Source organism: Apiospora marii (genome assembly GCF_038362585.1).
Source record: "Apiospora marii strain CBS 49790 chromosome Unknown utg000011l_segment0_segment0, whole genome shotgun sequence".
NCBI lineage: Eukaryota > Fungi > Ascomycota > Sordariomycetes > Amphisphaeriales > Apiosporaceae > Apiospora > Apiospora marii.
Window position 1 is genome coordinate 1,905,614 of NW_027117382.1, and position 27,927 is coordinate 1,933,540.

General features: G+C 52.9%; 13 protein-coding genes across 13 annotated transcripts; 6 read left to right on the forward strand and 7 right to left on the reverse strand.

Moving 5' to 3' along the window:
• Positions 1–70: 70 nt before the first annotated feature.
• Positions 71–860, reverse strand: PG985_013677 (uncharacterized protein; the record flags this gene model as incomplete). The annotated part of the gene is made up of 3 exons (XM_066833443.1): positions 71–208; positions 344–781; positions 828–860. 3 exons carry the CDS (start codon positions 858–860, stop codon positions 71–73), a joined length of 609 nt encoding a protein of 202 aa, XP_066678183.1.
• Positions 861–2,116: 1,256 nt separating this feature from the next.
• On the forward strand, positions 2,117–2,489 carry PG985_013678 (uncharacterized protein; the record flags this gene model as incomplete). Its single annotated transcript, XM_066833444.1, has 2 exons — positions 2,117–2,205; positions 2,279–2,489. The coding sequence occupies 2 exons, from the start codon at positions 2,117–2,119 to the stop codon at positions 2,487–2,489; spliced, it is 300 nt and encodes a 99-aa protein (XP_066678184.1).
• Positions 2,490–3,409: 920 nt separating this feature from the next.
• On the forward strand, positions 3,410–4,021 carry PG985_013679 (uncharacterized protein; the record flags this gene model as incomplete). The annotated part of the gene is made up of 1 exon (XM_066833445.1): positions 3,410–4,021. One exon carries the CDS (start codon positions 3,410–3,412, stop codon positions 4,019–4,021), a length of 612 nt encoding a protein of 203 aa, XP_066678185.1.
• Positions 4,022–4,747: 726 nt separating this feature from the next.
• Positions 4,748–5,356, forward strand: PG985_013680 (uncharacterized protein; the record flags this gene model as incomplete). The annotated part of the gene is made up of 1 exon (XM_066833446.1): positions 4,748–5,356. One exon carries the CDS (start codon positions 4,748–4,750, stop codon positions 5,354–5,356), a length of 609 nt encoding a protein of 202 aa, XP_066678186.1.
• Positions 5,357–6,381: 1,025 nt separating this feature from the next.
• On the forward strand, positions 6,382–8,667 carry PG985_013681 (uncharacterized protein; the record flags this gene model as incomplete). The annotated part of the gene is made up of 3 exons (XM_066833447.1): positions 6,382–7,275; positions 7,481–7,613; positions 7,667–8,667. 3 exons carry the CDS (start codon positions 6,382–6,384, stop codon positions 8,665–8,667), a joined length of 2,028 nt encoding a protein of 675 aa, XP_066678187.1.
• Positions 8,668–10,915: 2,248 nt separating this feature from the next.
• PG985_013682 (uncharacterized protein) lies at positions 10,916–12,407 on the forward strand (the record flags this gene model as incomplete). The annotated part of the gene is made up of 4 exons (XM_066833448.1): positions 10,916–11,158; positions 11,213–11,408; positions 11,460–11,788; positions 12,015–12,407. The coding sequence occupies 4 exons, from the start codon at positions 10,916–10,918 to the stop codon at positions 12,405–12,407; spliced, it is 1,161 nt and encodes a 386-aa protein (XP_066678188.1).
• Positions 12,408–12,835: 428 nt separating this feature from the next.
• On the reverse strand, positions 12,836–13,237 carry PG985_013683 (uncharacterized protein; the record flags this gene model as incomplete). Its single annotated transcript, XM_066833449.1, has 1 exon — positions 12,836–13,237. One exon carries the CDS (start codon positions 13,235–13,237, stop codon positions 12,836–12,838), a length of 402 nt encoding a protein of 133 aa, XP_066678189.1.
• A 1,674-nt stretch (positions 13,238–14,911) lies between these two features.
• PG985_013684 (uncharacterized protein) lies at positions 14,912–15,187 on the forward strand (the record flags this gene model as incomplete). Its single annotated transcript, XM_066833450.1, has 1 exon — positions 14,912–15,187. The coding sequence occupies one exon, from the start codon at positions 14,912–14,914 to the stop codon at positions 15,185–15,187; it is 276 nt and encodes a 91-aa protein (XP_066678190.1).
• A 1,059-nt stretch (positions 15,188–16,246) lies between these two features.
• On the reverse strand, positions 16,247–17,026 carry PG985_013685 (uncharacterized protein; the record flags this gene model as incomplete). The annotated part of the gene is made up of 2 exons (XM_066833451.1): positions 16,247–16,572; positions 16,624–17,026. The coding sequence occupies 2 exons, from the start codon at positions 17,024–17,026 to the stop codon at positions 16,247–16,249; spliced, it is 729 nt and encodes a 242-aa protein (XP_066678191.1).
• A 1,325-nt stretch (positions 17,027–18,351) lies between these two features.
• On the reverse strand, positions 18,352–18,886 carry PG985_013686 (uncharacterized protein; the record flags this gene model as incomplete). The annotated part of the gene is made up of 2 exons (XM_066833452.1): positions 18,352–18,578; positions 18,670–18,886. The coding sequence occupies 2 exons, from the start codon at positions 18,884–18,886 to the stop codon at positions 18,352–18,354; spliced, it is 444 nt and encodes a 147-aa protein (XP_066678192.1).
• Positions 18,887–20,024: 1,138 nt separating this feature from the next.
• PG985_013687 (NAD(P) transhydrogenase mitochondrial precursor) lies at positions 20,025–23,667 on the reverse strand (the record flags this gene model as incomplete). Its single annotated transcript, XM_066833453.1, has 6 exons — positions 20,025–20,056; positions 20,113–20,187; positions 20,254–21,624; positions 21,675–22,277; positions 22,342–23,469; positions 23,571–23,667. 6 exons carry the CDS (start codon positions 23,665–23,667, stop codon positions 20,025–20,027), a joined length of 3,306 nt encoding a protein of 1,101 aa, XP_066678193.1.
• A 1,347-nt stretch (positions 23,668–25,014) lies between these two features.
• PG985_013688 (uncharacterized protein) lies at positions 25,015–25,626 on the reverse strand (the record flags this gene model as incomplete). The annotated part of the gene is made up of 1 exon (XM_066833454.1): positions 25,015–25,626. The coding sequence occupies one exon, from the start codon at positions 25,624–25,626 to the stop codon at positions 25,015–25,017; it is 612 nt and encodes a 203-aa protein (XP_066678194.1).
• Positions 25,627–26,313: 687 nt separating this feature from the next.
• PG985_013689 (uncharacterized protein) lies at positions 26,314–26,760 on the reverse strand (the record flags this gene model as incomplete). Its single annotated transcript, XM_066833455.1, has 3 exons — positions 26,314–26,534; positions 26,606–26,668; positions 26,727–26,760. 3 exons carry the CDS (start codon positions 26,758–26,760, stop codon positions 26,314–26,316), a joined length of 318 nt encoding a protein of 105 aa, XP_066678195.1.
• Between the last annotated feature and the right edge of the window lie 1,167 nt (positions 26,761–27,927).

A 27,927-nucleotide genomic window follows, 5' to 3' on the forward strand; every position in this document is an offset into this window, starting at 1 on the left:
CTGCCAATCGGCATCCTCCGCCCAAACAAACACAACCTCACACATCGCCGTCACCATGTGTATGCACATTCTAAAGACCGTGTATGCTTGCGGCTGCGCCATCGCCGACTCGAAACCCGGCGATTGGTGCCTCTTGGGCGACCAGTGCAGCAAAGTCGACCACCAGCATGTCAACACGAAGCACGTCAAGGAGACCTGCGCCAACTGCCTTAAAACCAAAGAGCAGAAGAAAGAAGAGAACGATTTCCTCCAGCAGGATGGATTCACCGTGGTCGCCAACACCAAAAATGTCAGACAAACGGACACGACGGTAAAGCCTAAGAGATCCTATTCATGGACTCACAGCCAGGGAGTTGATCTCGCCGAAATCGCCGCCAAGAATCTCAACGACCTCCTTCAGAAGAACTGGATTGTCGGCCAGAAGAATCGCAGCCTCTTCGAGTACATCCTCGGTCTGCCTCGCTTCATCCCCCGACCGCGACTCATTGAGATCTGGGTCTGGTGGGCGGTTGGCCGTGAGCCTTACAGCCGTCTCCGATCCGCACGTGCCATGGCAGCACACCGGGATTTCGGCAAGAATTTTGACGTCTCGATGGGAAAAGCACAGAAGGAGTTGCAGGAGGAGATGGAGGCGAAAAGGGCAGATGAGAAGTCTTGATACTACTACCTGTAGTGGAAGCGGAGGTTGCACAAAGTCGTCGCCAAGGAATCGTGAGAGACCAGTGCAGATGGGCACTCGACTGAGCCACGCTCGTTGTTGAAGCTGGCAAGCAAGATGGGACTGAGTATGTCCTTGGTCATAGCAAATACACTGTCTCCAGATACACCTTGTTCATTGCCCCTGTGATCGGCGACACCATATTAAGAAAACAACTTAGAGCAATCAATGGCAGCGATAGCCAGCTTGTCTTACTGTTTGTAAGTAGTTCATGCAGTAGCTTCACCCGAAGAAGTCATGATAGAAAACATAGTTTGGAGCGAATGCCCTTGTCGAGTAAGGCTCCTGTCAAGTGACCCTTGTGAGGCCTGCAGTACAGCAATAGGGTTGTGGAGACAGCGCTGCTCAGGTACCAATTACAGTTTTGGGGGAATTCAGATGGTGGTCTGACCTCTATGTCGATCACTATTGGTCGCCCTAGGAGTTCGTCGGAGTTCGGAAGGCTCCTAGAAATGGCGGTTGTCGGAACCGACCTGCGACAGTCGGATCACCAATTTCAGAAATGTACAGCCCTGTCCGCAATGCAGTAGGTATTGACACATGCAGCGAACAAAAAGCGGAATGAAATGGCACACGGCAGATGGTCCAGGCCTCCTCCATTTCCCCAGTGCAGATCCAGTCGTCTATGTCGTACGTTTTGCTGTTTTGTTTGGTATCGTGGGGAATGGACCGACTGACCGCAACACTGCAACATTGATCCCAGGGTGTTGGGACGAACAGGTTGCAATCCATGGACGCGAAATGGACGGTCGGACTCCGCCGGGCTTTCATTTCCCCTCAAAGCGCGCGCAAGGGGGCCAATGGGCGATTGGCACACGCCGGCTGACCCTGCGATAAAATCACGGGAAAGCCTTACCTGATTTGCGACCGGCGGCTGTGTTTTGGTCTTTGCTTGGGGGCCAGGCCTTACTGCGCCTAAGTCCGGCGGGTGTTGCTGGCCCGCCCAGTTCCCGCTGACTCTTGTTGGCTCCTCCCCCACGGGACTCGCCGCTAACAGCCCAAGGCGCTGGATTGCTACGTCGAAATCCGGTATGGCTCGGGGTCTAGCTTGGGCCAAATCACACCACTGTGTCGTGAGCGGCCAGGAAACATCGGACCACTGCATCGCGAATCTTTCTCGAACTCATCTCAACTTGTTCGGAAGAACTTGGGAGCTTAGCCTTAGAGCAACTATCGCAGAGTCATGCTCGGCACATGTGAAGCTGTATATATTATGGGGGGAGCAAACCGGTTCGTTCCAAGATGTTTCACTGCAGTCTGCACCATTCCACCAAAGCAACATCCTGTGCAACACACTACAATCAATCACCACTTTAAGTCAACTCTTAGCGTTTCGGTCTGACACCCGCAACCACTCGCATCGACATCTGCATATTCAATACCCACCTATACAGCACCATGGCTATCACCCACCCACAAGGCATGCACCCGCAGGTGCCAGCCGCCGCAAGAATGGCCGCCGCTAGAAACCCCGTCCTTACCACAAGGTATGATTTCCAATATCTATATACTTTTATGAAATGCAATAACAGTACTGATATGCATTCCCCGCACCATTAGGGTACTCCCCGCACTGGCTGTCGTCGGCGCATCCTACGCCGTCGTCTCCTATGTTCGCAAAGAGCTAGGCCGCGAGACCAACACCTTTGACAAGATGTTCGACCAACAGAACACGCCCGAAGTCATGGCCGCCCGGAAGAAGGCGCTCGAGATCGAGGTCAATGGCGACCCTCGAAACAACCTTCTCAACATCCTGGGCTGGACCAAGTAAAGACAGGTCAGAGAACTGCATTGAAGGCAAAGAAGAGGGACCATAGGGGGGAGATTGGATGCTGAATTTAGGGAGTTAATTCTTTTGCATGGGTCGGAGTTACGGTCATCAACATATATCCATCGGCGCTCTCAGAGACGAGAATCGCTCAAGCCCCCATATCACTGCAAATATTAATGTCGCATGCGATATTTAGTATTTCCATTATATAAATCAAATTCAAATACCAAGAAATGCCAACCTTGTGAAGTCTAGGCCTTTTTGCAAACTGTGCATCGAGTGATACCGGACAAAACCCGCGTGGTGAAGGCATCAAGACATTTGCAATACCAGGCGCCATGGTCCTGAGCCGTTGCACTTGAGGACTTCCATTTCATGATCACTCCCCTCTCACATGCACCATTTGCATATCTATCTACCTGGTGCGGGGTAGTTGGATGAAGCCGCGAAGGACTGGCGGATAGCAGGACAGCCGCGACTTAAACAGTAGTTACGGCTCACAACAGCCGTAAACAATGAACACCGCGACTTCACGGCGTTTTAACTCGCGCCTGTGACCAACAACGGTCCATATCTACATAATTGACAATCGACTTAGCACAGATGCCTTCCCCCAACGAGCCTTTGATACCAACCACTCTGCTGGTCTCATCAAACAAGCAACTAACTAGACCAACTTGTTGCGACTAACTCCCTCTTCTCAACCTCTTTATCTGGGAAACATCAAGTCCAAAGCATCTCACATAACCAACGCGTGTGGTGTTGCATTCCTCAGCCTGGGATTTCTTTGATCTCGCGGCTGCTCAGCATATCAATTGATCAAGTACTGGTGTTCTGGATCGCGATTTGGTAACTACTCCTCCCAAACTCATATATTTGGCCCAGGCCAGCCATTGACTATATACTTTAGTTCTGCCAACATGCCTCCCAAGCGCGGTGCCAGTTCTGGCCTTGGTCCCTCCACATCGGCCAAGACTGCCAAATCCGATGGACGGCCCGGTCTGATGGACATTGTCGCTCTCCTGAGAAACAATCCTGACGAGGAAGACATTGAAGACGCGTGCGACCAACTGCACAGAATTGCCATGGAGCGTAGCGAGGAGAGACTTTCAGGGGGTCTGGAACGAGATGCAGCCATCGAGGAGGCAAAAGAGTGGCAACAGAAGCACGCAGCCCTCGAACGTGAACTGAAGGACACCAGAAAGGGCTGGGACGACTACAAGACGGACATCAAGCAGTTGATCCGAGACCTTCGCAGCGATGCTACCGAGGGCCACAACGAGAGCCAACGCAAGTCCCATTACATCGACGAAGCTCGCGAAATGGCTGATGGCTTGGCCAAGGAAGTCAAAGCATGGGAGGAGGCGACCACAACTCTCCAATCAGTGATGTCAGAAGGAGGGGAAGACGGCAACATCACTGACTGCCACGTGGCCCAGCGGGCTGTCGACCGCTACGAGCGCCGGGTCAAGCAGTCAGCTGAGAAGCTCTGCGACCATCTCTCACCTGTCGAGACAGTGGAACTGGACTAAATATAGTTGCCATGACTGTTGTCCATCGGATGCTTGCCGCATATGATCTGATTTGTCGGGGCAGTTGTTGCGTACATATCTCGATGGCGCCAGTACCAACAGCCATCACTGAAATGTGATATGAGTGATTGACCGGAAGGGATACCAGCGCACAGGTTGCTGCATCGCAGGAGTTTAGGGATGCTATTTTATTGGAAGCCTATGAAGAACACAATACCTGTTTGTCAGGGCCATTCGCATGGAGGTTTCGGCGGCTCAGTACACATAGAGATAATATAATGAGAAACAGAATGGATGAAAGCCAGATTTTTCCAGAAAGATGTTTTGTTTTGGTGCAGAATCGTAATGCCTCCCAAGTCAATTTAGAGAATTGGTGTTTTTGCCCCTACCCACAACCATTAAAGGTTCACGTCAACCAGGGTGCCCAAGTACCATATCCAATATTCTTTTTTATAATCCAAAAGTGCAACTGATTCTAGAGAGGAAGGTTCACCACTGAGTGGTCCGGGTAGCGGAGAAAAGAAATATATATGATGGCTAACACACATCTCCGAAGGCTTTTCAGCAGCGGCTTCATAATCAAATATGGAGGTATATAAGCAAGGTCATTCCCCATTTCTTCAATCACTCCTCTTAGCTACCAAATAACTTTCCAAGTCTCTGATCGATCCGAGTGTACCCAATTACATCCATACATCTTGGTTGCCAACACCAGCCAAATACAACATGTCTCCCAAGCACGAAGCAAACGACATTCCCACGGTCTCGCCCCCTGCCGAGAACCACGACACAGGGGACGATTACTGCATTTTTGAGCTATGCGAAGACGTCGAAGACACCGAAACCACACTCCTCAGAATCGACCTGGCAGGAGCCCAGAGGAGGGTTCAAGAGTTAAACGATACGACAGCTGCTCTAAAGCACAACAACGATGCTCTCAAACACAACTACGGCGTCACATCCAGTGGGTACAAAGACCTCGTGGCGGCAATGGAAACCAAATTGTGGGAAAGGGAAGAGCACAGGCAACGCCTCGAGGAGGAACGCCGGCAGCAAACAGAGCGCATCCGCGCCATGGAGCGGGAGCTGGCGGAAACACGAAGAGAGAACGAACGCCTGAGGGAGGCGCACGCCATCATACACGGCATCCACACGGGTCTCCTGAGTCAATGCGATCCAGAGCCAATGCAAAGAGAAGAAGCGCAGGCTGACTCAGGAAGTGAATTACCTCGAGGTGTTGTCGCAGGAAAGATGCGAGAGGCATGCTCCATCGTCTGGAGTCTCTCGAGCAGGACCTTCCGCACCTCCCTAGCTATCTGGACGACCCGGAAGTGAGACAAAAATGGTGGACTAGTGGTTTCTTGACGAGTCCTCCCGGAATGGATATAATGAGTACATGAACAAAACGAGCCACGGCTCTCATACACAGCAAATATTCAAGTTATTACTGAAAACTACCTAGTTTCAGATATCGCCTGAACGCACAAGCCTTGTTGAAAAGACGCATTCCGGTTCGTGCCGCGTGCGTCATGTCGTGATTTCATCAAAGTCCCCCTGTGATCGTCGCGTGTCTGCGGGACGTCCGCGATATATCTAGAGTAATGAAACGGTGTAAGTCTCGTCGATCGGACGAAGCCACTACCGATACACTACTTACAGATGTTGATTGTAAAGCCGAGGACCGAGAAGATGCTGAGCGCAATCAAGGTTACCATCCCAATGATTGTAGCAGTCGGCCACTGAACAGGCGTGTCTGCAGACGCGACGACTCCTAAAACGGTTTCAGTGCGCATGTTGAATATGTCTTGTATGAAATGGATCGACAGCTAGTGTTCAAATACGGGTTTTCTTCTGGTAAATTGTAATAAGGATAGTATATGATCTGGTAGCGAGGCCGAGTGCCCACGGTGTAGATGACTGTTATATACACAACACAAGCCACTTTGAGGACGCGAGGATCCCAGCATACCGACCGCAGGATTGCCTACGCTATGAAAGATCGACTTTGGACCGGAACAAGGTGATAGGCATTGTGAGGTGTTTGTAGATTGGCCAATCGGGGTGTTTGGTGTTGGACCGGAATCTGCAGCATCCCCAGTCAGCGTCCGGTCGTAAACCGGAATCCCGATTTGGATTAGATCTGCAGTTCCGGTTGAGCATTAGGATGTATGATTGGACAAGCCTCGCCTAACCTTACAACGTACATGGTATCCTGACTTCCCCGGAACCAAGCGGGGTATTCGATATTCGGACAGAATATATTCTCCCAAGGACGACAAATTGGTATTCGTGCCCTGATTTACTAACATACGTTAATGATTTCTTCTCATACGAAAGACCAACTTTCAAACGGTTTCGCCATGTCCTCCAAGCAACGTCAACCCCAGCCAGAAGCTAAACATCTTCTCACGGCCAAGATGACGGAACACCCACCAAGATCAGTGGGGTTACATCGCAATTCACACCAGCCTAACCACATTCCCAATGCCAATGTTCTTGACTCACCTGACTTCCTTCTGAGAGAATTTCTGGAACCAGACCTGCTGGAGCTTCTCGACCACAGGGTTCTGGGCGAGCTACACGACCAGACGGCTGGTATGGCCTCCTCAAACCACCTCAAGGCGCATCAAGCAGATAATCAACTGACAGAGCTGGGTGGAGTATCGGACGGGCCTGCGACTGGTGGTGAAGTCCGTTGTTCACAGCATCACAACATCGAAAGTGTGCTTGGGGAGAACAGCTTAGACTACAGCACCGTTGACTGGACTGCGGATAATCTCCACAGTCCTTCCGACATCACATCTACTTTGGAACACTCGCTCAGCGCCAACAACCGCCTCCCGTTGCCAGAAGACTGGTCCTTTGGGTGCGTCTCTCAAGAACCCCAACTAGGTTCAGCGGCCATTGAAAGGGCCTTCATCGACTATCCATATCCTGAAGCTGGTTCTCATCATGTCGTCAACTTTGAAGCGTCCACCGACTTAACGCCCGGCTCCACAAGCACCCACACCCAAAACTCCATCATCACCGCAAAACCGATTCCTACAATCGATTTCATGGAGCCTTTCGAAGAACCGCCTGAAATACTACCAGAAACCACGGTGACAAATTTACAGAATGGGCCCCGAAGGCTACTGGTCCCGATCCGACCCAAGCAGCCTCCCGCCCTGGCTGGCATCATGCAAAGCCCGCTACCATCAAGATCCCCATCACAAGCTGTACAGTCTGGAGCTGGCCTAGCTCATAACGGGAGAGTGAAAAGAAAATTATCAGTCTCCGACATGCATAACTGTGAAATGTTTCTGTTCAACGAACAACAGGCAGCGACAACCCCGACCAGGATCAAGAGGCAGAGGGGCCCTTACGCCAAGAAGACCTGTCTGCGGTGTCAAGTATACAAGGAAAAGGCATGTCTGAGAACATTCATCAAGCATACACAACGGCTAATGCGGCATTCAGTGCTCTGGAAGCTTCCCTTGCGATGGTTGCATTCGTCTGCGAGACAGATGCAACACGTTTCGGCAAAGGAAGACGGTCATGTGGAAAGCGTGTTTCAGTTCAGATCTACTAGATCTCAATTACTTCTACACTGGTAAGTCAAGGCAAAATGCAAAATGCCGAATGAAGATCCCTGACATGGTCAAGTGGACTCCCTCCACATCGCCCTCCTCCCAAGTCACATCCAAGGCCGCATCCTATCGGCGGAATACCACGACAGGTTCCACATGATCGATGGAACCTTACTCAGCTCTTGCCTGGACGACCTGGTTTCAGTCTCTGACAAGAGTCTTACCGATGACCAGGCTACATCTTTTATGGCTCGAAATATGGATACACTCGTGCACAGCTGCGCTGCCATCCCTTCATATTGGGCTGAGCTGGAGAAGACCCGCCTCTCAGGCTCGACATGTCCTACTTTGAAAAGCAAGGAGGCTTTGGCATTCTATGCGCTCCGAATGCACCCGCGATACGTGGCAAAGCGGTTGAGTCTCTTAGAGTACGAGATATATGCTATCAGAAGATGCGCAACTGAAGGCTGGTTCTACAAGCTAGCGGGAGCTATACGGCAGCTGAAATCTGGCAAGTATCTCGCATCCCCCGATGCTGCTTCCTTCCGTGTGGCCCTGAGAACCCTGTGGATAGTAGTTAATGACCCCTGGCTGAGTCTCGAGGACTATTTCTCCAAGGGGTATATGTCGCCAGTTCTGCAGGATGTTCCCGACTGCAGGATGTGGTGCCAGTCGTGCGGAAAGGTACTCGAGGTTGGGAGAAAGGCCTTAGAAGAGATTGAGGAGCAACGACGGCATTTGAAGGAATATATGGACTGGTGTTTGCGGAAATACATCGACAATACTTCGTGCGAGTCTCAGGTTATACAGACTCTATGGCTGTGCTCCCGGGGTTTCAATTGGGTCCCAAGCGATAACAACTTCGTTCATGACACTGCTGAACTGGCTAGCAGCGGTGAAGAGAGTGGCTTTGAGAAGTCTGCGGAGGAAGCAGACAAGGCTGTGGGAGATTCTGACACAGCAGAGTGCAGGGAAGATGCAGATGAAGAAAATGAAGAGGGTCACAGTTTCGGAGCGGAGGGCGGGGAGCAGATGAAGCATGAGAGTCATCGCCCAGGTTGGTGTATCACGATGTGACCTCGTCTATGGAAAGAGCCGTGTCAATGCGTACCTTTGAATGGATTCACCTACTTGGGTTACCCATTTGGACCATCTTCATTCACTATGATGCCGACCCATCCGGGCTTCCTTAGCGAAGTTGCTCGTATCACCCTTGCGATGTCATCCTGTTTCTTGTCCGTAGTCAATAGTAACAGCGTGTATCTAAATGCATATTCATAAACGAATCCGGATCACCACCTGATGCAACCGGGCTTTCCCACGCATGAGTTTGAGGGGCGACTTGAGCCCTTTCTCAGATGAGTCTTCGTCGATATTCACACATCTATTTTCAGAATACCCCGACCACAAACCAATCACCGAGATTCTGACTGTCTATAGGCCGTTTCCCCTGCGATCCACATAACAACCATTGGTCAAGCTTTGAGGCCTTGCGCCGGTCATCCCTGTGATCTCGCCGCTCGTGGTGTTGAAACTTGACACAGTTGGGTCTCAGGCTGGATCGGTGCTTAGGTTCTCCGCAGTGGGTGTTGTCAAAGTTGCATCGTGATTGGAACCCCGAGAAAGTATAGAGTAATTATCGATCTTGGGCGGGATACTCTGCCAGCATTCCAAAGTTGAAACGCGTGGTAAGTGGGTGTCGACAGCCAAGACCGATTAGCAGGTGCCGATTATCCGGCTGGCCAAGCTGATCCTCTGGGGGTGCACAGTCGATGAGCGTTGGCCAAGTACAAACCCCAGTGTTGATCCTCCCCTGGGATGCTATCTGATAATCGATAGTCGATCTTTGTCGGCCGACTTGAGCTTATTTTTAGTCTCCAACGCCCAAAAATAGCCAACCGTTGACGGTAGGGGAGGCGCTAGCCGGTTTGACAGGCGAAAAGTGGAAGGATTGCCGTGGTCGAAGTTTCAGTAGAGGCTTGGCACCAAAGGCCTGGGTTTACCCGCCTTTTACGGAAAGACATCGCGTGCCTAGTTGCTCAACTCGTAAACCTGCTAAACCCTGTTCCCATTGACCAATCAGACCAGGGTACCCAAGCAATTGGAACGTTTCGTCTTTTCATAGCTGTTTTCTTCACTCGTCCGCTTAATGTTTCCAAACGGGACCGACATGGGACGACGTCGACTTATCACAGTTCTTGGCATTCCCACGACACGACTTGGCACCCCTGCAGGAACGCGGAGGCCTGGAAAAACGAAGATTTCGGCAATTGAGCAGCTAGGTATGATTGTTGAACCCAAAAACCCGCGAAGTCAAAGTCAAGAAACCAAGTATGCCAATAGAAAGACTAGCACTCTGCTCTACGCGGGCCTTTTGTATGAGCTACCTACCAAGAGTAGCAAACAGCGTGCATGAATGGACTCGGTATATGAACAACCAATTTCACAATACAAGTTCTGCCGATGCTGTGATGACTTGCCAGCCACTTCGGTACGTGGAACGATGGGGGCATAAGTCTTGGCCCCTCCTCGGATCTGCCATACGTAAAAGTACTCGGCTGGCACACCAATCAGGAAGCACCTTGCTGTTACCCGCTAGATCACCGCCAATCAAGATGTATGGAACCTTCCCCAATTCGGCCCACGGATCACTATATTCGTTACAGTCATGGTACAAATAGGTACCATCCTGTGCCCCCCATCCTGCCAGTATGGGGCCTGAGCCTGGTGATGACTTTGTTCTGACATGCCAAATAACCCGCCCATCTTAACCTGGAGTATCAAGGGTTCCATGCCTTTCGCCTACAGATCACGTTCCCTGCAACGCTGGCGCTAGACCACATGTGTAGCTACGCGACCATCTACCTGCTAGCCCACGGTAATGAAGGGTCGTTGTCTTCCTATTGCGGACCCCTGGTGTTTGAGCCGCCTCTTTGCTAGTCCCCTAATGACCAGAAACGTACTATCATGGGCTGCAGATTTTTCCTTGGGGTTTGGTAAACGTTCCATGGGGCAACAGGGTACGGACGTAGCTAAGACTTTTCCAAGAGAAGCATCTGCGAAGCTTGGTAATCTTCGCCCTCCCTTCATCGCGTATAAGATCAACGTTCCCGGCCAAGGCATCTCCAAGAATGCTTAGGATGAGCCACTAAGACACAGCACCCCCAAGAACCCTGTGCAATCTCTTCTTATTCGCTTCTCACGGTTGATCCGTCACTTGTTTATTAAATTCAACTCCACTATATCGTGGTATCCTTTCCATTTATATTTCTTGGTCGTTTATTTGGCTCATCCTGTGAAACCCAGTCCCTGTCCTCTACTCAAAATGAGGTTCCTATCCGTCACTCTCTCCGCTCTCCAGCTTGCGCCGGCCATAGCATTTCCCGCTCGATCGGTTCGTGCTGCTAAGCGCGTTACCCTTGATGACTCCCACTTCGTTCTGGGACTGGATCCCCGCGACGTAACCGTCCGAGAGGAGAAGAAGGACGAGATCGAAATCTCAGGCACCTTTGGAACGCCCGTGCCTCTGATTGGCGGCAAAAAGAAGCAAGACACTGCTTTTAAATCGGTGGGTGCCAGTCACATTGCAGCATCTTATTGCTCTTGTAGGAAACTGACAAAGTGTCCAGACCGTCGGCAAATTCGAAGTCGAGTTTTCGGCCGACACTCCTCGGACCCTTACCGTGACGGAGAACAAAAAGCCCGGCGCACCCCGAAAGGATTCAAGCTCCTCGAGCCCAGCTCTTTCAAGGTCAGCATGGCCGAGGGTGGAGACAAGTTGACCTTTGGCGGCATTGACTACATCTTCGACCCGGCTAGTGAGTCTCTCAAGCCCCTCTTGTGTGTATGAGGCTAATACACCAGTGCAGGCGCCGGTCTCAAGGGAGTCGACATCAGCAAGTCGCAAGTGGCCAAGCTGGACGCGGCCACCAACGCCTTCGTCGTCGACGCCAAGCTCGGCGAGCTCGAGTTCGAAGCTGACGAGGGCGAGGTGGCCTTCAAAAACGTCAAGGACCTCACCGGCGAGTGGGCTATCGTCATTGCCGACGGTACCGCGGCCCCTCCTCCCGCGGGAGGCGCGGCCGGCGGCGACAAGAAGGCGGACGACAAGGCTGGGCAGATCGAGGTTGCCGCAGCCTTTGGCACGGCCAACATTGTCAACGCCAACGCCTTCACTAACCTCAACTTCCCCGTCAACGTGAGTCTGCTTCTTGTCACTTGGGTTCTCCCATTGCTTGCATGTTCCTGGCTTCGCGTTGCACCTCAGTAGCGTTGAGGTGATGTGGTCAACCAATTCCCCGCCTTGTTACCGATGGATGATACGAGGTGGGATCCCGTGGCGGCCCCCATCTTCTTCTTGCCCCTCGTCTACCACGCAATCCTCTCTGCGGGTAAAACACTAACACCTCGTCTCCCCGCAACAGGCCGCAGGCTCTCTCGAAGTCGAGCTCAACGGCACCATCGCCAACAAAGTCGTCGTCGCGCCCATCATGGCGACGCTGCCGCCGCCGGCCGGCCACCTGTACGTGGACCCGCTGACCTTCTCGGTCCAGACGGCGACGCCGCCGGCCAAGGGCGACACGAGCAAGCTCGACTACAAGTTCACCGACGGCATCAAGTCCGTCATCGACCCGACCAAGGCGGTGACGGGCAGGCTCGACGCCGCCACCAACCAGTGGGTCACCACCGGCCTGGGCGAGTTCGAGTTCGAGGCCGACGAGAACGAGTGGAGCCTCAAGGTCGCCGACGTCAACGGCGTCTGGGGGTTCTTTGTGCCGCAGGCAGCCGTCAAGCCGGCGGGGCAGTCGAGTGGCTAGGGAAAGCGTCTTTTCTTAAGTCGCTCTCCCATACTAGCGGGAGAGCAGCTGAGAATCAGTTGTACGGGCTTGCTTCAGTCTTCGGATGAGTCATGGCGGTGTGTCTTGTGTGTTTGGAGAGCTAGCCTCTTACCCATTCCCTTCTTGTGTGGTATAATTTCATTGGTGCGCCTATCGTGGAATTGGACCGATGCTTGTTCGTATATAGTTTTTTACCCAAGTAAAGAAGTTGAGTTAGTAAATCCAGAAGGGGTTATCAACTTCAATTTACACATGGTTGGGCCCTTGAAGCCCAGTGCACATATGCAATTGGCAGCCTCAGTGACCCGTGGCTCTGAGAGCTAATTTGCTGTCTAGGTACATGCTTTTCAGGCCCGAGATGATCCAACATGTGCCCCTTATTGCACTCTTCGTACTGAATATGGACTCTAACTGTCCCAGCTCGATATATCAATAACATTTGTGTCGAGCCCCGCGAGATGTGTCATCGAATTTGAGCACGCCAGAAGGGAGACGTCTTCAACGAAGCTCGCGACATGATGTGGGATGCCAGCATGTGAATAGTCGACAGCGTGGTCGATTGGGTCCGAATCAGGCCCCTCGAGCAGGACTTCGTCGTCGCCGATGGCAACCGCATTACCGCCTTGCAGCTTTCTGGCCTTGCGCTGTTGGGCTCGGACTGTATTGGCTCTGGCGCGCTTTGCAACAGCGTTGAGTTCATCTACGTCGCGTACCTTGAGTTTGGCTATCTCGCGCACGCAACTCAAGTCGCTTTCGCGAATTGTGGCGGCCTTGAGCCCGGAAGAGACGTGGCGGATGTCGCGCTTCATGGCACCGATCTGCTTGCACAGGTCGATATCCTCGGTTTTGGCATCGTAGTCGGCCAAAGATTCTTTGAGCTGTTCTGTTCTAGTTATTCTACTCGAGCTAATTGTTTCTCAAGCTGTTTTACTCAAGTTGCCCTGCTCGGGCTTCTCTGCTCGGACCTGGAGATCGGCAACGACTTGGATTTTGGCAGCGCCGCTCATTTCGCTTTCAGTGTACCAAATCTCAACGACTTCGACTGCCATTATGGCCGATGAAGGGCTTGTGCAATGCAGGAACGTGCTTGGGAAGATGCAGGATCTGGAAAATTGTTGAAAGTATCCGCTAATCTCTGACAGTAATTACTTTGCGCAAAGTGGTTAATTATGCAATAGGTAATGGTGGAAATTTGGCAAGTTGTCACAGTTGTGAAACCTGAGATCTGGAATTACGATGACGAGCAACTTCGAGAGACGGCCTTGACTACTTTCGGCAAATAAATTTACAAATGGTGAGTCAGCTGTGTAGGGTTCACGAGGACGAGGCCCAGGGATGGAAAGACATGAGAATACGTCACAAGTCCTGCGCAACATACGCATGATTAAGTACTCGTTTCCAAAATAAGTTATGTTTATACGGAGGACTTACTGATACATCTCTAGTCAATATCAAATAAAGCCCAACCGAACCTTCCAGTCTTGATATCATGGCATTGGTACCATGACACGCTGGACAGCGTACCAGCGTCCGCAGTTCAGCTGGCTCGTGCTCTCCAGACCGTTATGACACAATATAGGATGCCAAGGTACGGAGAAATGATGGTACAATCATGTAACGAGCACAAGGAGGAAGGGAATAGAGCGCCAGAATGAAGGATGTAGATAATTGGCAGCGCTTCTGGCAAAGCGATGGAGTTTTTATCCCCCGGATGTGAGATGTAGAGGACTGCGGTCCAAACCGAATATGAAATACGGGGCGCGGCTGGTATGATCGAGTTTTTATACGGTGCGGTGCTTCACTAATCTGGTGCTCTACCCACCATATATGCCCATTGCAGGATACGTCGTGGTACGGCCAGTCATGTATCTGCTTCATATCCTAAGGAACGGCATTTGAATTCCAGCACAAGCCCAAGCATATAAGGTGCTTCCTTTGTGCTAGCTACCTAGCTACCTGTATGGAACAACTAATTCTGTTCCTTCCCCTCTACAGTTGCCCTTCCTCTTGGCCACTCCCCTCCACATAAAGCTGACCGACTTCTTCCCAGTCATCAACCATCTACCGTTACACGTCTCTTTCCGACATTTCCCTCTGCTGACTTCCCAATTTCGATCGTGTTGCCCAACAGGAAGCCAAGTAATCCATCCGGAATACCCATGCGAAGCACACAAAAATATCATTCCTGCACGAAGAACCACCTTTTCTTCAAGCCTTGCCCATCTTTCCTTCTCGAGGTCGCACCCCTCGCCCGATATCAATTCTCACGTCTACATTCACGCGCATCTCCCGCAAACGGTCCGATCTACCACGGTAATCGCCACGCATTACATCTCCATTTGGTAATTGCCGTCGATTCATGCACTCAGAGGTACGTAGCTGTCCAGTGATACCCATTGTTCCCGCCGTTCCCACCGTTGCCGCGTCTCGTTCGGTCAAACTAACCTTCTGCAACCACAGACGCGACAAGATGGGGGAATGTAATGAACCAAGACCATCTGTGGGCTTTGGTTTCCGGCTTTGTACCCCGCGGTACCGGCCTGGGTGTCATCAATTGCGACAGAAGATACAAAGTGATCCGCGACCTCATTGTCAAGAAGCACCGCGTAGCGATCATCGGGTACACCGTCAACATGTCCCAGTTGGTCTTCCTCGTGAGCGATGAGACGCAAGTCAGGGACCAATCCTTTGCAGGATGCAAGGTTTCCGTGTGGTACGACGGCACCAAACAAAAGAAACCCCAGTATATCGCGCTGTAGGAGTATCACGACCCGTACGTGGCTGGTCGACTCCTCGAGTTTGTCAGCATCAGCAAAGCCAGCAATCTTGCTCCGTGGCTACGTGCCAAGTGCGAACCGTTTTTAAAGGAAACGAACGATTTGGTCGAAGAGTGTATGGATGGCCACTCGTTACCCAAAGTCCTGAGAGCTACGACCTGGGTGCCCAAGAAGGGCATCAACCGAGAGAGGATTCCCGTACCAAAGACAAAGCTACCTCACTTTCACCAGTCATCACGACAGGCAAGCCCGGCGATCAAGGCGAAGAATGCGAAAGATGCTAGAAGTCAGAGTAAGGCCCCACGGGCAGACCAAACAGGTTCGGTCGATGCTGAAGCCACACTCGAGTCCGGCGTCCAATTCTTTTGCAATTACGATCTCCCAGACAAGGTCATGAGCTTCCTCGATGAGTTAGCCGAGCGGCTCGCCCCCCGAGACCTTCTTGCGCCGCGTGGACTGTTGAAACTCGCGGTCTTGAACTGGTGGCATACATCCCGCAAGTCACCAGAAGACCGGCTGAACCTTTCTCTTCATACTTACCTGATTTACTTCGTCGTCATGTTCCTGCGTGTCCTGCGTAGTGGAGTGGCAACCTTCCCGCAGGTACGGAAATTCTATAAGGCATGCAGTCAAATCGATGACTCGCTCTAGGAGGGCAGTACTTCGATTGACGCACCGGATGATGGCGCCTCAAAGGAAGGCGAAGTCCTCGAGGCACTGGATCAGATGCAAACAGAATCACTTGGGCCACTGTTTCCGCACGATATGTCTTGCTTCGGTCAACCGCCCTTCGAGCACGCAAAATTACGAGATAAGTCACAATGGACGTCCGTAAAGGCAACTGCTCGGATGATTGGCGATCTCCAGGGCTACGCATTTGTCACATCACTGCTTCCCAAGGGTGTAAACCCCACGGAACTGGGCGAGGGTGATACTAGCCCGTTCGAGTGCACACTTGTTGTCCACATGGAGCACAGCCCGGGGGTTGCAAAGATGACTGTTCATGAGAGGTTCACTAATTTGCAGGTCAAGCGCAAGGAGCTAGACTCGGCCACTTTTGCCAAAAGAAATGTGGTACTTCTCCCGATCAAGTGTGACCAAGTATGGCACGTCGGGTCCACGACAGTGCGCGATGATGGGGGTAGATCGCCCGAGGCAGAGACCGCAGAGACTGGCTCCGAAGATGCTGACTCGGGCGACACATATTCGCACGACACGGATAGCGAAGAGGAAGGCGGTGGCAATGTCGATGCCGATATCGCAGCCGCGAATGAGGAAGATGTCGCGAATGCAAACGTGGTCGAAGCCACTCAGAACCTCGAGAATGCCAAAACTGCCGTAAGTGAGGCCCATGCCAAGGTTCACACCTCAACTGAGGAGAAGGGCAAACTCGAGCAAATGATCGAGGCAAACCAAACAACGGCCGATGGTCTCGTTGTTGAGGTCGAGGCATTGAAAAAGACGATCAAGACTATTGTGAACAAGATAGGCGGAATCAACGAAGCCAAAGAGGCCACCGATGATTTTGTGAGGGACACACAGCAAAATATTGCCATTTACCACGCGATGGAGGCATCGAAGCGAACGTTCGTACATGATACGAAGTTTCGAAGTTGGACCGCAAATATAAAAGACGCAACCATCGAGGTTGATCGTATTTCGGGCGAGCTCTCCGCCCAGGTGAGCAAGAAGGAGGCCGAGGAAACCAACCTCGGCAAAAAGCAAATAGATCTCGATAATGCCAACAAAGAGCTCGAGCGCTCCCAGCTCAACCTCCAGCATCATCAGAAGATATTGCAGACGCATGAGCAGGAGCTCCATGACGCGAAGGTTGTGCTGCAGGAGAGACAAGCCTCACTGGAGAGGCGAATCAAGGACAGTGCGAGTTCGGAGACCCATACGGCGTCGAAGCATTGTGCTAAACCGAAGCACAACAAGCGAGCGGGTGAGGAATTATCTGAAGGCTCAGCAAAGAGACGACGCATCAAGAACGGCGGCGACCTTAGCGAAGACATATCTGGCAATGGTGTATCAGACGATGAGACTAATGACGATGCCGTAGCTGAAGATGACGAACCTCAGCGAGTGTTCCCTCCGCAGGAGCCCGGCAACGCCGAAAAGGTTTTGAATCAGCTGATCAATCAAGATCTCGTGACCATAGGTATCGAGGTCCAAGTCGATCGCAATGGCCAGTTGTATGTGCCAGAGGGCATGTCGAGGGAGCAAGCCATGCTCTTAACGCGAGAGGAATCCGCGGACGAAGGGAGTTTGTACGAGGAATGACCTATCGCAAGAGGACGGTCGAGCCTTGGCGTTTTATAAAATTGCACGTTCTCGCGACTTTGGCACAACCTTCACAGCCAGGAAGGAACCCGATGTAAAGGGGAAACCGTGCGGAAACAGGCCGATAGACTTTGATAGGACGCCTGGTGGCGTCTGTAAGTAGCTCAGAGAATAAGAACACAATATTATTGATTGCTGAAAACATGACTTCCCGTTGAAACGCTATGACGATCGCGACGGTACTGTACTCGCGATTTTGCCCCAGCTCCTGTTCGTAGTTTCTGTGTCCGCGATTCTGTTCGTGTTTACAATGTCACCCGTCCTCGTGATCCTGCCCGCGCTGATGGCCGCGATGAGTACCGCGATGAGTACCGCGATGATGCCCGCAATAAGTGCCGCGATGATGGTTGCGATGATGGTTGCGATGATAGTTGCGACGATGGTTGCGACGATGGTTGCGACGATGGTTGCGACGATGGTTGCGATAATGGCCGCGGTGAGTCACGCGAAGAGTTACGTAATACGTACCGCACTCGCGATCGCTCCTGAGGAGGGCTTTTCGTTCGCTATTATATATAATTTAGTAGTAATAAATTACTTTATTATAAAGTATAATATAATTTAATACGATCTTATTAAAAAAGTTTAAAGGTATATTTAATATTAAGGATATTATATAGTTTTATAATTCGTAAAATTTAAAAGTTCTCAAATTAAAATCTTATAGAAGTGTCCGTTTAGAGCCCTGTGACAGAGCAGTGCCATTGTCGCATAACAGATCCAACGCCGGAAAAGAAACGCCAATTACATCCGTCGTGAAATATCATCAAGGGTATCATATGCTTCCTCATCGCCTCTCATCTTTAACCCAGCAGACCGCCGGGGACCTTGGGCAGGCTCGTGGGCAGGTAGCTGCCATTCTCGTCCTTACCCTTGCGCTCGGCGCGGTTGGCGCCCTCCTTGGAGACCAAGTCGCCGACGGGCTGCAGCAAGCCGCCCTGGCCCACCTGGCCGGCGACGAGGTTGTTGACGCCGTCCTGCAGGTTGTCGACCTGCTCGACGCCGGTGACCTTGGTCTTGCCGAGCTGTTCTGCATTGGGGGGATGACACGTTAGCAAGGGAGTCTTCACAGGCAAAAGGGGAGAAGTAGCGGAGATGGGGAAAGGTTGTTGAGAGCTTACCCTTGGTGGTGTAGCTGGCCTTGTTGTCCTTGGTGAACCACTTCAGGAAGTAGTCCTCGATCCAGGGCATCCAGGCCTCGTACTGCTCGTTGTACTTCTGCTTGGCCCATTCCATGTACGTCTGCTTCTGCTCCTGCTCGGACATCTTGTCGAAGCCGGCCGGGGGTTGGAAGGTGTTGGAGCCCGAAGACTGCTTCTGTTGGTCGTTGGAAGACATGGTGGGGTAGGTGTGTGTATTCGTGGAAAAGTCTGTGTCCTTCGTTGTCAGCAACTAAAGTTTCCCTTGTCGCTTGATGGATTGCGCAGAAAAGGGGGTATGTGTGGCGTGGGTTGGCAATCCGTCAGGCTCTTTAGGGGCTGGGAACAACTTACAGTATTCAGGTTTAGAAGCTGGCGATGTGCAGCTTTGGAAATGTTGATTTGAATCAAATGTAGTACTCAGCAAGAAGATGGGGAGATGTGAAAGCGAAAGACTCGAGGAAGTCAAGTTTAGATTTATCTTACATATAAGGTTGTCTCTACGGGTACTTACACACACCAACTGGTTCCAGGCCAGGCAGACCGGGGAACTAGGTCACTCAGCCACTTGCATGGTCGACGACCTCATCGCTGTGTAATGCGCATCAACCTGTTTTTCGCTGGCCCGGTGCCATCATCTGGGCCTCAGCCAGAGTCATGCCTTGTTGCTTGGTGTGGGTGGTGTGTGTGGCTGGGCTACGTCATCCCGCGCTAGACCACCCCCGCGGCCATTGGCTGAGGTCATTTGAAACGCGCCCAAACAGGGCATCCCGGCTCTCCCATCATGAGCCACATTTTTTTAGGCAATCTTGGTCGACACCCACTAACGGCCACAAGCGTGCAGCCTCTTTCTAGCTTCGGTCCATGTGGACTGGCCCTGATCGACCGTTGGTTGCAATCCGCCAGCCCGGTGCGCAAGCGGCTGGAAGACGTTGAGCGATCTGGATCTTGCGACTTGCTGGCGCGCATTTGGTTTCTTCTGGCGCAGACGCGTGGCAGTCCCTTATGCTGCGCGAATCCACAGATGACACATGCGACGAAAACTGCACAAAACATGCCAGGTCGCGCTGTTCGTGGTTAATGCACCGAAATGACGTCTTAGCATGAGCACCGTTCCAGCCCACCAAGTCGACACCCTAAACACAACAGCCTAAAATGATGAAATTTGATATGTAAACTTGGGACTGCGATGCATGATTCGGCAACGAGAAAAACGGCAATGCTAAACATGATATGCCATGATATCGAACAAGATAAATGCAATGAATGCCACCCGAATAAGACTCGATCCAATGCGGAGAATGAAACAAAGATATCTAGAGAAGCCAGGTTCTACTCTAGGCCCGAGATTCGACAGCAGATTTGATTGCTACGTCATTTAGTCAGCAAATAGAACATGAGTGAGCAACAGGCTGCGTGACTTACCATCGCAAGTGACTTTGGCATCTCCGAATAACATCTTAGTGCCGGGCATATAAAACATGGGGTTGGGCACATCCGCTGCAGTATCGAGATCGTTAGCCGTCGATCAATCAAGCATCGTCTTCCTTATCACACGTGACTTACCGTAACCACTAGACATGCCACGCTTCATCACAATAACCTGCTTCGCCTTCCACGCGTGCAGCACCGGCATACCCGCAATAGGGCTGCCCGGCTCCAGCGCGATCGGGTTGACCGTGTCGTTGGCACCAATGACCAGGACGAGGTCTGTGTCGCCAAAATCGTCGTTAATCTCGTCCATCTCGAGCACAATGTCGTACGGCACGCTAGCTTCCGCCAACAGCACGTTGCACTGGCCCGGCATGCGACCCGCAACCGGGTGAATGGCGAAGCGCACGTTGGCACCCTTGGCTCGCAGCGCGCTCGTAATCTCGCTGATGGCATACTGTGCTTTGGCTACCGCCATGCCGTATCCGACGACAATAATAACGCTTTCCGCGTTGGCGAGCGCCTCGGCCGTTTCCTCGACGTTCGTCTGGGTCACGGTGCCCTCCATCTTGTATTCGGTGTTCGTTGGCGCCGAGATGCCTCCAAACAGCACGTTGGTGAGCGATCTGTTCATGGCCACGCACATCACATAAGACAGGATGGATCCGGATACTCCAATCAGGGCGCCGACCGTGGTGAGTAATGGGTTTTGCAACATGAACCCTTCGGCGACCAAGGCGAAACCACTGTACGCGTTCAGTACTGTGATGACAACAGGCATATCGGCTCCACCGATTGCCGACGTGGTCGTAAACCCCTTGGCAAAAGACAAGATCGTATTGGCGCCCAAGGCCATGGCAGCAATAGTAGGCGACCCAGGTGCCATTGCGACGAAGGCGCCCATGGTTCCGATGTTCGTAGCCAGCATACCCGAGTTGATGGCGTGGCGCCCTGGCAGGTGAAGCGGCCGGCTGGATAGTCTTCCAGCTAGCTTCATGAATGCCACAATGGAGCCCGTAAAGGTAATGCCTCCGATGAGGACACCGAGATAGGCAGTAACCAGGTGCAAGGTTGATGCGTGAGATATGTCACCCATAACACTACCAATACTGGTAAGCACAGCAGCGAGACCAACAACAGAGTGCAGAGCGGCGACAGTCTGCGGCAGGTCTGTGGGAGTAATTCGCTTTCCAATGAGGAATCCCGCAATGCCTCCGATGGTGGCAAGTGCGCCGAATTGCGTAAGCACCTCAGGTGAGAACCCGACCGCGAGAAGAGAAGCCAAAACACCTGAGCCAACCCCGAGGATCCCAAGAAGATTGCCCATCCTGGCGGTCGCTTGCGTCGCCAGACCAGAGATCGAACTAATGCAAAGAACGGAACTGACGAGGTATCCTGCTTGGACAAGTCCAGCAGCGCCGGTGGAAGCCGCAGCCAGGAACCCTCCGCCAAACAGTACACCAGGGACAGCCCAAAGCCAGGGGTACTCTGGGGGGTCGGTAGGGCCTTGAAGTTTATTAGCACGGTGTCGAAGCCGCTGCATCAGGTAAACTTACGCTTGAACATGTCCAGCATGCGCTTGGTAATGACAAAGCCGCCCGAGACATTCACAAAAGCCAGCAAGACCGACGCAGCGCCCAGAGTCTGCGGCAGAGTCTCGGGCAGATAGCCTCCGCCCATGACGAAGAAGCCGCCAATACCAACCATACCGGAGATCGCGTTGGTGACACTCATAAGGGGCGAGTGCAATGCGGGTGCAACACCCCATACGACGCGGTATCCGATCAGTGAAGCCAAAGCAAACGTGAAGGCGTTGCCCATGAACAGAGGACTCGTCATTTTCCCAAGAGCCAGAGCAGTTCCCATTCCCGCGGTTACGCCGGCGACTTCGCGCGACGCCTTCTGGAACGGTGTCACAGCCACGACCTCCTCAACCTTAGCCGCAGGCTTGGCAGCTGGAGCCGGCGGAGGGGCTGGCCTAGGAGCAGGTGGCAGGATGTCGCCTTTGAGGGTGACAATAGAACCGCGGACAACTTCATCATTCAGGTCGATGCCGAATTCCTTGTCCTGGGGGGTCATGGACAACAGGAATTTGACAATGTTGTTAGAGTACAGTGTAGAGGACTGGGTAGGGAGACGGGATGGCAGATCGGTGTATCCTATCATTGGTCAGCACTTGTCAAGCTTCTTACTGCAGGCTCACTGCATCTAGGAGAGACCTACCAATAATCTTCACATCGTTGTAAGTGACAAGCTTCCCCGCTTCTGTCTTCTCGCAATTGCCGCCCGCCTCAGCAGCCAAATCCACCACCACGGATCCGGGCTTCATGACATCCACCATGGACTTGGTGATTAGCTTGGGGGCAGGCTTTCCAGGAATCAAAGCAGTGGTTATGATAATGTCGACGTCGCGCGCTTGCTCGGTGAAGAGCTTCATTTCGGCCGCGATGAATGCTGGGCTCATTTCCTTGGCATAGCCTCCAGCACCAGAGCCGTCCTCTTCCATCTCCACCTCGATGAACTCGGCTCCGAGCGACTGCACCTGCTCACGGGCCGCGCTGCGCGTATCGAACCCGCGAACAATGGCGCCCATTCTGCGAGCAGTGGCAATTGCACTCAGGCCGGCCACGCCGGCACCGATCACCAAGACCTTGCAAGGAGGGATCTTCCCGGCGGCAGTCACCTGTCCCGTCAGGAAGCGTCCGAAGTTGTTTGAAGCTTCCAGGACAGCCTTGTACCCCGCGATGTTTGCCATGGAACTGAGGGCATCGAAGACCTGCGCACGTGAAATGCGCGGGATCATGTCCATGGCAAACGAAGTAACTTTGCGGGCCGCGAGTCTGTCAACGATATCCTTGTTCTGCGCAGGCTGCAGCATCGAGATTATGGTTGCGCCCTCTTTCAGGCGGTCAATCTCGGCTGTGTTGGGCCCGCGAACCTTCAGCACAATATCCGCAGCAGACCATATGGCGCCGGGGTCGACCATCGTGGCGCCCGCGCTTTCATAGGCATTGTCTAGGAAGTCAGCTTGAGCGCCGGCGCCGCGCTCGACCAACACCGTCCCGAAGCCTTTCTTCTTCAAGAGGGCGACGTTTTGGGGGGTGATGGCGACGCGACGCTCGTTCGTAAAGGTCTCGCGCGGCACACCGACGGTCAGGTTGGCGAAGGGCGTGGTGGGCGGCTCAATGACAGTCGAGTAGGCCGTGTTCTGGATGACTTGCGGGGGTGCCACAACACGTGCGCCATCGTGGGTCCTCGACGGCCGCGCGGGTAGCACAACCGGCTTCTTGACGTGCGTACTGGTCCATCGCTTGTGGCAAGGAACGACAAAGGCCGAAGACGAAGGCAATTCTGGAGAGGAGGTTCAGTCTTAGCTCTGGGGCGCATCTTTGGAAGGTATAGACAGTGGCTGGTCGCATTGGTCAAAGGGGTCAGAAAATGTCACCACGAACCTAACAGTCGCGATGTCGAGGGGCTAAGGCGTTCCAGCGCCCGCAGCGAGGCGTGGTTAGCGGCCCACGCTGGCCGGAGCAGGCTCGGCGATATCATGGCGCCGAAACATTCAAGGTGTCTGCCAAACACACGCGGGCAGAGCAAACATTGGTCATTCGCTGGCCACAAGAGTCCCGCTAGCAAAGACGGGAACTACTCTACATAGGAGAGTGAGACAACGTTGAGGAACAAGAGAAAAAGAAAAGCTACGAAGAAGCGAGTCGATTGAGAAACATACAGGCGGCGTACGTCCTTCCTGAATAATGGATCGAGCGAGGTGCAGCCGAAGATAGCCCTTGGCAAAACAGCAGCAAACCCTGGTCCCAACTGTGTGTAGTTTACCTTTCCCCTCCTTTCCCCTCGATTCAGAGCCACTGTGACAGGCACGCTGGCAAGTATCACGGCAAGCCAGAAGCTTGGGTGCTAGGATCCATGCCTTCTGCGCCGCAGCCTAGAAGGGTAAAACGCTCAGCGACCCAGCCAACGCACCCCTCAAGTCTACCTACCACTGTGAGAGCGTTTGAGGGCTTGTAACACTCTTGGGGCCATAATTAAAGCTGCTAGCCAACCAACAGGCTCGTCGGATCTGCTGGAAATCAATGGGGGATAAAAAGAAGGGCCGGTTAGGGCAGCCGACAGCCCGATTTCTCCTTGACGCGATCGAATTGCGGTCCTCGAAGGGGGAAAGGGCAGTATCACAATGTGTCATCAAGCATGCTCGCGTACTTCGCCAATGGCCCAATGACCCATGGATGATGGAGTGGTGGTGTGCACTTCTTTGTGGGGGTGGAGACACGTGAGGATGCGCTGAGGAACGGTCGATGCGGGGGAAGCTACGCCGCTGATGCCGCGGGCGCTAAATCCCTGTAGCCTGAACAGCAGCTCTCCACTGCGGCCGCTATTGGCATCTCCAAATCCCCATCAGCTCGATTGATGTTTGTTCATGGACTTGGGCGATGCCTGTTCTGTCAGTGTTCACGAAACGTTCATTGAAACACCCATCAGTGAATACGCACATTCTCACTGCGTATTACTCGATGCTATTTACGATTAACATTCGGCGTTGTTCAAATCCAGTCCTTGCCCGCCATGAGCTCGGCAAAGACCAGGAGTCAAAGCAACTAACCCGTCCTGGTCATGGCTCCGTGCGAAACCGATTTGCCAGATTCAAATTGGAGCATTCGTGCGACAACACTATTTACACCCTCTGGCCAATTGTGCAGCCACACGTTACTGGACCGACTGATCGCTGAGACTATTAGCCTGGTATATGGTCCTTGGAGTTACCAATCTGTAATATGCTTTGCTAAACCCCATTACATCTCGGCCCCCAACCCACGGCTACCGACTATAGGGTAAGTCCGTCCGTGGAGCAACGGATCGTCGGTCAGGAGCTAGCTCTTCTTAGTCGCCCAAGTTCACGTTCTCCCAGGAAGCCACATGAAACTGGCAATATCCCAACCCAGCGCCGAGACCCTCTTCAACCGCCATGTCCAGGCAGCCATCAATAAGGCACGAATGCTTCGAGCAGCATTGGCGGTATCCGTACCCCGTGCACGAGCCGTCGGGTCGGTACTGCGAAGCATGCTTCGGGTCCGGGTTCAGCGTCGTGGCCCGGAGCTCGGCGCAGTCCCCCTGTCTGCACTTGTGGTTCCGACAGTAGCTCGTGAACGGGTCGGTCGTGGACTCGCGCGCTACCTCCTCGCGGCAGAAGGCCGCGTGGCATGTGTGGGCCCTGCAGTACTCACTGTCGACGGCGAGTGCCGCCGGTGCGCCGCACGTCGAGTCCTTGCACCGATGATGCGAACACATCGTGAACAACCCGCCCACCGGGTTATCCGACCGCTGGGCGTTGCAGCGCGGCGGGACGCCGGGCGGCGCGTCCTGGATTGGCCATTTACATCCGTGGTCTTGGCGGTAGTCGTGGGAGGCTTCGCATTCTTGTCTGCACGTGTCGTACTCGCAGATCCAGTATTTGGTGCCATGCGCACGATAGAATGGACTGGCGGGACTCATGGTACTGATAGACTTGGTGGTGTTGATGCTAACGTCACCTGCTATGTGCGTAGTCGAAGGCAAAATCTGTCGGTAGACTCGCAGATACGTTGGAGGTAAGCGAATCGATGCCTTTCTGGTGTTGTTACCTGGTTACAACTCCAATATGAGTAGTCATGAGGACCACGACCTGCCAAGACCAGATTATCAAGAATTTATAGTCAGGTATGTGAATGATAGATCCTGTTAACGAGTGTATCTAGAATCGATGCTTCTTGGGCCGTCATGGCATATCCAGTGTTCATGATGGCATTCTCCGGAAGACTTGACATATGACTGTCCAGGAGCTGCACATATTGAACCCATTTTGATAAGAGCGAGCTGAGCACAGGCGTCACAAGATGGCATTACGACGATTGATGAATCTGCTGCGTGGGGTTTCATAAATTTATTGCTATAGCGATGGCGATATGGCCTTCGCCATGACTATGATGCTGGTAGGTGTCGTGAGTATGCGATGCTTCGTGACTCATTAAATCCATGCAGTTAGGGGCCATTTCCAGACCTCTTTGCTCCTCCACATGACACCCGGCGGCAGTGTCAGATAAGATGGATGGGGATGTTCGTTGGGTGTCATTAAACCGTCCTCAGCATATTTGCTAACTACCTAAGCTAAGTCTCGTTGGCGGACAAGCGAGCTTTCGCTGCTTAGAAACCCTGCTTCTTGACCTGGGCCTTGGCGTCGGCGATGTTCTGGGCCGCGTTGGGGTCGTCGAAGCCGCAGCCGGTCTTGCCGTTCTGGAACTCGGCGCCGATGCCGGAGCAAATACCGGCAGCCTTGCCGGTGCTGGAGGTGGCGCCGCCGGCGCAGCAGCCCTCCTGGCAGTCGGCGTCAGAGACACAGCCACCAGTGGTGAACTGCTTGCCGTCTGGGAAAAGGGGAAGACGTGTTAGTGACGAGGGTTCCTCATGGGGAAGACTGGGTTGGAGAGCTACTTACTGCCGTTACCGACATCACGGGCTCCGGAGGCGTTGGGGGTGACAGCCATGACGGCGACCGCGACTAAAAGTTAAAGTTAGCCAGACATACTAGGAAGATTATCGTCGAAGCAGCGACTTACAGGTCATGATGGCGGCAATGCTGATCTTAACCATTTTGAAAGAGTGTTTGGGTGTGTTTTAAAAAACTGTCAAAGTTTGGTAGTGAGAGTAATAGGTTTGGTAAGAAACGAAAGACGACGCCGGGCCGTTGAGTGAAAGTGATGGAATTGGTGATGGAAAGATGGAACTGGTTGATGATGGAAGAGAGAGAATTTCGTCTGAAGATTGGGAAGAGTCCCATCTTCTTATAGCCCATCCCGTCGGCTCGAAACCATCAGCATTTTTGTTCCCGAATGTCACTGTGTGGTTCTGTTTGTGTCGTTCCAGAGCCGTCAATGGAGGCCTGGCATGGCATTGGCATGAACTGGCCAAGGGGCCCCAAGGAAGGGTGAGAACCCGTTGAGCCGTCTTGATTCAAGGAGAGCGAGGCCCTGTGGGGATGGTTTTACGTGGGTGGGGGCAGGGAGGAGCCCCGGAATTAGGCTTAGACGGTTCTAACTTCTAAGGTTAAGCAGCTAAATTGTAAGGTTATCTTGCGCAATTGGCGGGGCGGCTCAGCGGGCCACGGCGGGTCTGGAGTCGACGCTAGGCCGCGTCTGCGCTCGTCTGAAGGCGTCGATGAAACGCCGCTTCTGACGAAGAACCCAACAGCCAAACCGTCACTTGTCGCAGATCAAACTTGGCCCTTTGTTTATGGGCATCCATCTGCCATGATTGTCGCGGTGAATCGCCGGCTCTAATGGACAGAACTCGAGAGGCTCGAGGAGACACACCGCCATCAACACACGAAACTCGCTTCGACTTGTCCCTTGGAGCGGCTCAGTCCATAAACATATGGCAAGACTGGCATAAGCCGAGCTTTCAGGCCCCGGTTCTGCATGGGCTGGGGTGCATTAGCCTCGGTAGCCAAGATGCGGCTTTGATCTGAATACCACCACGATTGGCCACGATGTGGAATGGGGGGATCTGATCAATCACTACTGGAACGGATGAATGGCCTAACTCCTGCGTTCTATGTCCCGTGGGAATGATGAGGCTCAAGGGCGGATAGGGTGCCTATGTCTTGGCCCTTCTCTGGAGTCTGGACAATGCACCATCAGGCCAGCGCTCATCTCAAGAACGAATGATGGCCAGAAGATCCGCATTAAATCGCCTCGATTGAGTAGAAGATCGGGCATATCGCGGGTCCGTGAATGTTTCACATGGCGCAGGTAACGCTGC